Consider the following 11,385-nt stretch of genomic DNA (forward strand, 5'->3'; position numbering starts at 1 on the left):
TACTTGGGTTTTTTAACACCATTTTCAATGTTTTCTATGGTTTTTGGGGTTCTTTAGGATTCTCGTCCTTCCACTCTCCTGTTGCGTGACTCCCTCTTGAGCTTTCCTTTGCATTTTTCTCAAATCATTTTCAGTCCAGGACTTTACTTTGGTCCTTCAAATGGATTCAATGATCCATTATGATCCTTTGTCTTCTTCTTCTCCTCTGCGTATCCTGCCAAACTCTACCCGCATACATATTTGTTATACAAAATATCTAACACACACATAACTCATAATTCGATGCTCAAAATGCACATTCACACAGTTTTTGGAATTAAATCTCTGGTTATGTATTTAAAGCAAATAATCACATAACGAGACTCTCAAGATTCTCTGACTCTCTCTGGCTTGATTTTCTAATTAGTGGCCCCTCTTCATCTCTTTCCCATATGCTTACACACACACCTATCTCCCCCATCTAACATCTTCTCTTTTTTTCTTTTCAATACATCATTAACAGTTTCTTTACAATTCAGGAATTGTTCCTCAATTACTTTTCTGTTGTTCAATAGTTTCTTCAAACTAATTCATAACTAATCCTTATCCTCTCATGTTCTCCTACAGTTGAGAACATTTACAAATATGTCTCACAATATCTAATTAATTCCTATTCTCATTAAAATCACTCAAAGCCCTAAATATTTACATTAATTCAATACTTAGGAAACCAAATTCCCTAAAACACAAGACCCCCTATGTCTAGTAAAATACAATGATATTGTTGGGTTGAATGCTCCTACATAAGACTCCTAAGGTAGAAAATATTCATGATCTCCTCATCATGTGTCTCCATATGTTGTTAGAAAATCCCTCTAGGGTCCCAAACTTTAGCTTGCAACCGCCCAAATGCTTTCCTCCTTTGTTGTTGCTGCATGTTTGCTATCTTTTGCTTTATTTTTCTCTCCTTGTCAATCAGGTTCATACTCTACTTGATCATCCTTTGTGCTAATCAACTTTCTCCCTATGGTCTGTTTCATCATCAAGTGCCACAATTCTTCAATTTCTTTTTCGAGCACATCTTTGGGCTGGTCCATACTCTACCACTTACTTTTTCTTCTTTCTCTTTGTTTTAGTTTGTTGTTGTTGTCCACCAACTCTTGAAATTGTTGTTGGTTACTTCCACCGTGTAGTTGTTGGATCCTTACTACCACCCTTACATCCTTACCCTCTATCAAGATTATGTCTATATGCATTGAATTCTAACTTTCCAGCTTTCTCTCCAACAATTGAACATCTCTATTCCATGGATTAAATTCTTCCACATAATCTTCTTCTTCCACTTCTGTTTGGCTACTCATCTATGCCAAATTTCATCCAGCAACTGAAACTAAACTGACACTCATAAAACACTTGTTAAAATAAAAAACATAAGGCTTCTGCACCTCTTCTTCCTTTGGAAACACATCAGTATGTTGCTCTATTTTCTCCTTCTCTATCAGCATATCAGTCTACTTATTTGACTTCTCAAAAGAATTCATGAGACTGCCAGCTAGTCTCTCCTCCACATCATCTGCTCCAATGATGTCATCCTATCTTTCTTCACTACAGTGAACTTCTTCATTCTCATTCAGTTCTGATTTTACAATCTGAACTCTTACCTTTTGGTCTTTTAGCCTTTCTTCCAAAAGACTTAACTCATGCCACCAATTTGCCATCTCACTTGGAATTTCTCCCATAGTTTTATACAATCCTCAATATCTTCTTCTTTGTCACAAGCATAACTTACAGGTGACACTACTTCTTCATTCGAAAGATGGTCATCATCATACTTTGCTTGGCAACTCTCAGCTTCATTCAAGACAATTCCATAGGATGGCTTGTCTTCTGCGATATGTGCATTCACACACAATTTGTCAATTTTAAACCCACGATATTTCATGATCTTGTTTGATGATTCAATCATCAAATCCTCCTGTTGTTCCAAGTCCTCTACATGACTTAAAAACACTTCAATGGCTTTCTCCCCAACCTCATCAAGTCCTTTACTTGATTGCTTGATATCCTTCTCTACTTCTTCTTTTAGAATACAATTTAGATTCTACCTATCTTCTTCCTTCTTTGTGACAATATCATAAAATTGTCCTTCTTCATGTGTTCCACCTACAAGCATACATAAATTATCAGATTTAAAATCATGTGACTCTTTGATCTCACTTGAAGTTTTAGTCTTCAAGTTTTCATCTTCACCCAGAACTTCACACTATTCTAGTTCACAAATAGATTCTTCCTTTTCCAACTCAGCCTCTGTGAGTTCATCCACATACCACTTTACTTTCTTCTGTTGTAGTCTTGTATGTAGCTTAGACCACTTCACTGTGTTTTTCCTCAAGGCGTAACCTTGTCTTTAGTTTTCCTCAAGTATCATTCTCAATACATTGAGTTGTTCTTTTATCTCTACAATTTCCTTGTTATTCTCCTCTTGACTCATCCTCTTTCCATTTTCCTTGGAAACCTCTTTCTTCATATTTCTTCTACTGTGGTATTCCTCAGAATCTCTGCTATGACTATCAGTAGTCATCTTCTTCTTTGTCTCTTATGAGTTCCTCACACTCACTATGAGCTGCACTAAAGTCTCTGCAACAACAACTCCTCCTTGTTGCAACCTACCTCACCAAGCTTTCCTTCGTGGTATTTTCGCAAGTACTTGATTCTCTACCTCTAGAACCTCCTTTGAGCACTTTTCTCTACTCCTTCTAGGCTTCAACTCATCTGCATCTTTTAAGAACACAACTATCCTTTTGTATTTCAATCACAATTGAAATACTAGGTTCTGACCATCTCTTCTTTCACTCAGAAAGTCTTACCAGCTTCCTTCGCCACTACTCTTGAGGCTGTGATCTTCTTGCTCAGATGCTTAACTAATTGTTGTTACCTGCATATCAATCATATTTGAACAAAAACCATTCCCAAGCTTTCAAACACTTGCTACTGCTAAATTTATATGGCCACTTTAAAATGCTTCTGCTCAACTTTCTTCTGAGAACACTCCTGTCCTCTCAGTTTCCTTTTGAGAATACCCTTATCCTCTCTATCCAACCTTCAATTGGATTCTTCGGGTTCACTACCATTGCATGGCTTCACAAGTAGTCTCCATCCATTCTTCATATTTGAGTGAATCTCCACTTTCCTCAAGGAACAAACATCACTGTGTTTTCCTTATGCTTCTGCAATCTCTTCTTAGGAGTGTCGCTTACTCTTCTCTTATTTCATGCCTTCTACTTATCATATTCAAATAACCCGATCTCCGCCTCGCTGTACAATTTCACAAGGAAGTTTGCTTCCACTCTTCATCATTCGAGTGGATCTTCATTCTTCCCAAGAAATCAACCGTCGCTTTGTTGGATTTTACTATCTGACTTTTCTTTTTGCAATTTCCTCCACCTTTTCAGATTTATAATCTAATTTCTTCTCCTCTACAAACCTCTTGTCTGTCTTCTTTCTTAAAAAAAACATAACCTGCTAAGTGTCTTGAAAGAGCTTTAACTAGCTCTGATACCAAATGACGCAGGTGTACCCCACGTATACCCACAGTATGCATATAACTCTCTCTCTCTCTCTCTCTCTATATATATATATATATATATATATATATATATATATATATATATATATATATATATATATATATATATATATATATATATATTTGCTCCAGGGATTTAGACTCTTTTTCGAGTCAAATATTCATTAAGATTAATGGTAACGGCCCCCTTTATCCATATCTCATATGCGAAACGATTCATTATAATAGCCCTGTCTTTACTAGACCCATCCTTTCTATCGGGACTCATTTACCCTCATAAACCTTTTTTTAACCTTTTATTAACACAAATCTTTATGCCACATATATAATTAAACCTCCACACTCTCCTTTGGACTTAACTTGCAAAATCTCCTATTGGCGCTTAATTCATTACAAACCCTTTATAACGGAAATAGACATAAAACATACGATTCATATATTTTCCCACTTTAGTATATGTTTTCACTTTTCGTGATGCACCCTTTATCATTGATCATAATCGGCATCCCTACAGGACTCTTTAACATATGTCTCCTTCGCATCCTTAATGTGATAACCTTCCAAAACTCAAATCATATAAAACTGTGCCTATAACTTTATTGGGTCTCCCATACATCGCATATTACATTATCCATCGGCCGATACTTCTCCATTGACTATTTGTGATGCGATCAAAACCTCCGATCGCATTGGCTATCACATGTCTCACTTCCAAAAGCCCAAGTTATTTAACTTCGCATTTCAATGTTCCGATGCGATATTTATTAAAGCCCCCTCCACCGTTGATCAGAGCTATGATCTAATGGTCAACTTTCCTTTGCATATCACAAGTCGCAATCGCTAATCACATGGGCTAGTGTTCATTGCTCATGAAGTATTCCTTTTCTATCATACAATGCGATATAACTTCATTCACGCGATCAGATCTCAACAGTTGATCTATCAGATCCAACGGTCCCTAAGTATCAAGCTTCACTCATTTGTCTGTCTCCTTACTTGGGTTTTTAATGCCATTTTCAATCTTTTCTATGGTTTCCAGGGTTCTTCAGGGTTCTCGTCCTTCCGCTCTCCTGCTGCACAACTCCCTCCTAAGCTTTCCTCTGCAGGTTTCTCAAATCATTTTCATTCCAGGACTTTACTTTGGTCCTTAAAATGGATTCAAAGATCCATTATGATCCTCTGTCCTTTTCTTCTCCACTATGTATCCTGCCAAAGTCTGGCCACATACATATTTGTTATACAGAATATCTAACACACACATAACTCATCATTCGATGCTCAAAATGCACATTCACATAGTTTTTGGAATTAAATCTCTGGTTATGTATTTACAACAAATAATCACATAACAAGACTCTCAAGATTCTCTGACTCTCTCTGGCCTGATCTTCTAATTAGTGGCCCCTCTTCCTCTCTTGCCCGTAGGCTTACAGACACACCTGTCTCCCCCTATCTAACCTCTTCTCTTTTTTTCTTTTCAATACATCATTAGCAGTTTCTTTACAGTTGAGGAACTGTTCCTCAGTTACTTTTCAGTTGTTCAACAATTTCTTCAAACTAATTCCTAACTAATCCTAATCCTCTCATATTCTCCTGCGTTCGAGAACATTTACAAAGATGCCTCACAATATCTAATTAATTCCTATTCTCATTAAAATCACTCAAAGGCCTAAATATCTACATTAATTCAATACTTAGGAAACCAACTTCCTTAACACACAAGACCCCCTATGCCTACTAAAATACAATGATACTGTTGGCCTGAATGTTCCTACATCATTGACCCAGTTATTGTATAGCCTGATAGCTTACTACTCGTTATGTTCGACTCCTTCAACTCTTAACTAGAGTTAAAAACTGAACTCTTCTGGATTTTTTTTCACCATTATAATGTTGCTAGCCCATTTTCCATGAATAATGGGGATGTCATGGAATCCTCTTGACTCATGGTGACCAAAACAAGAAGGTCAACTTCCTCGAGGCATAACTTTTGCATACAGAGACCACTTGAGGTAATTTTTGTGCCATTGGGAAGATCTCTTTGTGAAAAAGATCAAAACAATGTTTTAAACTCAAGAAAAGAAATTTTTTACCCTAAAAATATTTCTATTAGATGCCTCAAACTACTTTCTCAATATTTTAGACACCAATTTTCCAAACTAGGTACTGCAGGTAAAATGATCCGTTAAGGTCATTCCATTACTTTTTCCACTCTTAAAGCATAGTTATGGATGAGAAATGATATAATTATCTAATAGAAATCAAATAATGACTATTATTACTTCCAATTGAATATTAAATTTCAATATATTTTATTATATTAAAAACAAATACTAAATTACTTTAAATGTTTTAATGGAAATAAAACAAATTATATATATATATAAATACTTTCAAATTGATTCCATGTTGTGGTTAGTCCTTTGGGTCCCTATATTAAGGCACTAATAAAAATACACTATTAATTTATTTATTATATTAGCAGGTCGGTGAGGACCTTTAATTTCATGCTTCATTACGATTCCAAAGATTGTCTTATATATACATATATATATTTATTTATTGAGACTTATTGTTAGGATCATCGTATTCTATATTATCTATTAACATTATTGTAAATTGATGTCTTACCCTTTAATTGGATTGTATTCATTTTAAAGTACATGGTTCATAACATTTAATTTGAGAGCATGATCCTAGGGTTTTATTGTTTCAATCAAGTCATCTTGGCACCTTCGCTATAACATTTTTTTGAGTAGATTTAGAAAACAAAAGTTTTAGGAGACTGAGGTTAAATCGTGAGGTATACATCTTAAAAAATTTGCATTGGGTTTTCATATAAATTCACACCCATAAGTTATGGAATCTAAGGTTTATGTCTAATCCTAAAAATAGTTTCCAATGAGTCATCTATGTGTGATTTCTTTGGTGTTCTTATGTATTAATAAATCCTCTTTTATTCTTATAGTGGTTTAATGGTGAATTATGAAGTCTATATTTGTTCATTACTCATAAATTTCATTCTCCATTTATATTAAAAAATGAAAATAACTTCGAATCAATATTCTTTTGATGTACTATATGATGAGAGATCAATGAATATCATTTACCAACCATAAAATTATTCAAGTTGAGTTTCTTATTTTACCAATCAATTTGGTGAATTTCAAGCCATACATTCCAATGGTTTTCTGGTCCATTACCATACACATATTACCATGCAAAACTTGAATTTCTTTCTAGTCACACTATGTTATCCAAGTGCCTTATATAGATTTGATACATGTCACACTTATCTTGGGACACTACCCTCATCCCCTTTGGGGTTGTAGGAGTTGAAGACTAAATGTATGAAAGTTGTTGGGCATGAGTATGCATGACTATGAGAGAACTGAATGGTAATTCATGCCACCAAATGAAATATTAAACTATTTCTTAATTACTCTTCTCATTGTTTGGTATTTTGTGTTTTTATGCATCCATGGGTGTATTATGGTTCAAAGCATTGGAATTTAGTAGAATTAGTTACTTTCCCATGTCATATAAATCTATTTTATATTAGTTAAGTAAATGACATGTTTTATGCATTTATGTAATGTAAATCCTCTACATGTTTTATTTAATAATTCATATCTAAACACATTTTTAATTGATGTTGTCCAAAATTAATTTTACTACAATTCTAAATTGGAAGTGACTCCTTAACGTAATGAATGAATGGCAATTCAATCATGTACATAAGTGGAATCACAATGTCAATCTTGAGATTAATTGTATGATAAGTAAAGGTTGCTCATTAGGTTGAAAATATGTGTATCCAAACATTTTATACTAGAGCCATTCAAATATAATCACTGAAAAGAGTTAAATATCATCATTAAAATCTTTCTCTTAAATATGAACAAAAAATAAATATTGGCCAATGATTAATTTTTTGTCCATATCCTCCATTTCCCTTTTATGTACTTGAGGAACTAGAGTTGGAAGTTTGAGGTAGCTTACATTGCAACTAATTGTGCACTTTTTAAGCATCAAGCACTCTTACACATAAGGGTTGGTTTAGGGGCAAAACTTGTGCCTTTGGAAGAATTTTCCATCTCGTATATAAAACCAACAACGAGGCTAAAAGTTTCACGATTAAAAATAGTCCCTAACAAGAAATTAACACAAGGTGGCCTAAAATAGGGATGTAGAAAAGAACACCACCCACAAAAGAAACAAGGAAAAATCACACCCCACAATTTTGGTTTGAGGAAGAGAGGAAAGAGGGTCCATAGTTATAATGGATGTTAAGGTTTTAAAAGTAGGGTGATGGTTTAAACTTTTACCTAATTCTAGAATATCTTTCACTAGTAACTCATCCCATGGCCATAAAGAGGAGAATATAACCATCCTAACCAAGAAATACCTTGGACTTAGGGAAGGAAAAATAGGAGTAAATGCTACCAATAGATGGGATAGTTAGGGAAGGAAAACTAGGAGTAAATGCTAAATTCTACATAAGGAGAACAAGTAAACCACGATTGAGAGAGAGAGAGGAAAAAAAATTTCTTCCAAAAAGCTATCCATAACACTTAACAATTTATAATAATTAATTGAACCAATACTCCATGCATAAATAACATGATACCAAAATGAAACCCATACTATAAAAGCATGAAAAAAAATAGTAACTAAGAGATCTAGAATTAGCCTCTTCTTATGCGGATCAAACAAAAATTACATGATTTAAAAGAAGGTTGAAACTACAATCCTTACTAACTATGCACGTTTTCAATATTAGCATTTGCTATAAAATGTTTATAATTAATATTCCATGATTAAAAGCCCAAACATTACTCCACTTTCATTAATGAAACCTCCATCAAGAATTCCATTCCATTAATAAGAAGCACCCTACATTAGAAGGAATGGTTTGAAAGCCGAAACATTACAACAATTTCATTCATAAAACCTCCATCGAGAATTCCATTCCAACCATCAAATCTTTATTACTTTCTTAATAAGAATCACCCTACATTAAAAGGAATGGTTAGTGGTGTTTATCATGATCTCTCTAAGTCCCAGGGAAGAGTTCCCCTTTGGTAGGTTTATAACCTAATTTGTGAAAAAAATTATCTTATAATTTGACCACAAAAAATGACTTTTTGTTGTTTTTATTTTTATATTAAAAATATATATTCAAAAATATTAAAGATGCTCTATTCCTAATAATTAATGTTTATTGTTATATGGAGAATCATATACATAACTACACTGAAGTAATAATTTTATTTTATTTTATTTTCAAAATAAAATAGAGATGATGTTTAACTATTTTAAATTCATTTTTTTGTTAGTAAGATTTTGTGATAATTTAGTAACTAAAATTTGAATAAAACCATTATCTTTTCTTATTTGAAATTATTTTTAAATATATATAAATAAATGCATAGTCATTAAAAGTTTCCAAAACAATGAATCTATACATATTGAATAATTCAAATCTAATATTCCAACCATTTGTTCAAATCTAATATTCCAACACTTTCTAAGCAAATTTTAGAACACTTTCTAAGCAAATTTTAGATACTTTCCATAAAATATATAAAAGGAAGTTAAAAAATCCAAAATTTTAGTTTACACAAAAAAATAATAACAATAAACCTTGATTAGCTAAGAGCTAATTATTCTCCAAAGTAACAACACAATTATCAGGGGCTCAAGACATTCAGCCAGAGTGAAATCCTACTCTATGAAATCATTGATAGATTATTCCAAATAATATACTTTTTACTTTTTTTATGGGATAAATCAATAAAGATCTATAATGATAGTCCCGGATAATCTCATCAAATGACCCACACTGCAAGTTGGATAAGAACAATAAATCACCCTACATTCAGGGATAGGGACTATCAATGATAAGCCCCACTAATCTCCTCAAATGGCCCACACTGCAGGTGGATAAGAATGATAAATCAACCTCAACCTACTTGGTGAATGTATGGTTGGATGGTGGAAGACAATTCCTACTTTGTTGCGGACAACAAGCATATCACTGTAGACCAGTCCTCGCTAGCTTTACATTACAGTTGAATCACTGGTTAACCTCTCATCAAGTTAATTATTACGACGCTATTACACACTTGATCTCAGCATTTGCCCTCTAATCAACTCACGATAATTGGACGTTTCCTATTAATATTCACACTTACAATGCCCACTTGAATCCCAATCTTTCCCGATTAGCATTCCCTGAGAATTAGCACCATGGTGGCCGCCAAGTTGAAGCTGATGTTCCTGGTTATCCTCCCACTGCAACTCTGTGCAACATTGTCTCAACAGAAGGAGCATGAAATTGATGGAGTGTCCATGAGCCTGCACATGAAGATGAGGATGAAGAGCGGGTCTACAAAGAAGATCACTGTGAAGGAGCGTCTGTACTATCCCAGCGACTCCATCGAGTATTACATCAAATTGTCGGTGGGTACTCCTCCACAGGATCTATTGCTCGTCATGGACACGGGTAGTGATGTTGTGTGGGCACCCTGCACCACAAATTATAGATGTAACAACTGCCTTGGATACAGAACGCTTTTTCTTCCCACCAAGTCATCATCTGCAGTTCCTGTGAAGTGCGCAGATCCGAAGTGCAAGGACCTGTGCGAGAATGAAGGTTGCGTCGAAAGCTTCCAGAACTGCTCGCGGATTTGTCCACATTTTAGCCTTACCTATGGCATTGGAAATGCTACGGGGAGACTACTGACTGAGACCTTGATTTTGCCACTGGATGACGGAGGAAGAAGAGAAAAAATAAAGCAGTTCGCTATAGGATGTTCAGTGCTTGCGAACCAGCTTGCTGGTGTTGCAGGATTTGGCAGAGGAGGACTGTCTATACCTTCCCAGCTTGGTCCTCTTATTGGCCATAAATTTGCGTATTGCCTTGACTATGTAAACAACAGCAGCAAGATAGTGCTCGGTAACAAGGCGGTTCCCAGGGATATCCCTTTGACTTACACTCCCCTTCTCTTCAATCCAGTAAACCCTTCGGCTTTCTCTCATTATTACCTTGGCCTCCAAGCGGTGAGTATTGGTGCAAAGCGCTTGACGCTGCCCTCCAATTTATTGTCATTTGACAGCCAAGGAAATGGTGGAACCATAATAGATTCTGGGAGTTCTGTCACTAACTTTCCCGATTCAATTTATAAGCAGATTGTAGCTGTATTTGCTTCTCAGATTCGATATCGAAGATCTCCTAGAGATGAAGTTGATACTGGTTCAGGATTGTGTTACAATGTGTCTGGCGTAGAGAATATTCGGTGGCCTAAATTTGCATTTCATTTCAACGGTGGCTCACAGATGGTACTGCCTGAAGAGAATGGTTTCAGTAATTATGGTATTTATGATGATGTACTCTGCTTGGCAATGATGAATGGTGGCACTGTTGTTGATGGACCTGCAGTTATTATAGGAAACATTCAGCAGAACAATTTCTATATGTTGCATGACACAGAGAAGAATCGTTTGGGCTTCACTCAGCGAGCCTGCAAAACATTTGGCTGAGCCATTGATGGAGCGCTCTGTGTGATTTCCATTTGAACCATATGCTTTTCATGCTCTATGGAACTGCTGGGCTAAGCATCCTGTATGCACTTTAAAAACTAAATAAATGCCCGCATCCTGTATGTACTTTACAAACTAAATAAATACGACTGTTGGATATTTGCGGATATCATTTGTGTCACTCATATATATATAAGTAATTATATTATATTTTATTTAGTCCGACTCTAGGTTACTTTGCTTGGATTGAAAATCGATTTTCATACCAATAAAAT

At 35.0% G+C, this 11,385-nt stretch overlaps 1 protein-coding gene across 1 annotated transcript; it reads left to right on the forward strand.

Annotated features, from left to right (window-relative positions):
* The first annotated feature begins 9,817 nt into the window (after positions 1 to 9,817).
* On the forward strand, positions 9,818 to 11,110 carry LOC149145779 (putative aspartyl protease At4g16563). The gene has a single exon (XM_089452556.1). It carries the CDS (start codon positions 9,818 to 9,820, stop codon positions 11,108 to 11,110), a length of 1,293 nt encoding a protein of 430 aa, XP_089308682.1.
* The last annotated feature ends 275 nt before the right edge of the window (positions 11,111 to 11,385 follow it).

The sequence above is a fragment of the Pinus tabuliformis genome, chromosome X, assembly GCF_031772625.1.
Source record: "Pinus tabuliformis cultivar Carrire ecotype Pingquan chromosome X, CPIR1, whole genome shotgun sequence".
NCBI lineage: Eukaryota > Viridiplantae > Streptophyta > Pinopsida > Pinales > Pinaceae > Pinus > Pinus tabuliformis.

Coding starts and splice junctions, on each gene's coding strand:
- LOC149145779 (XM_089452556.1), top strand. CDS start 9,818: ATGGTGGCCGCCAAGTTGAAGCTGATGTTCCTGGTTATCCTCCCACTG.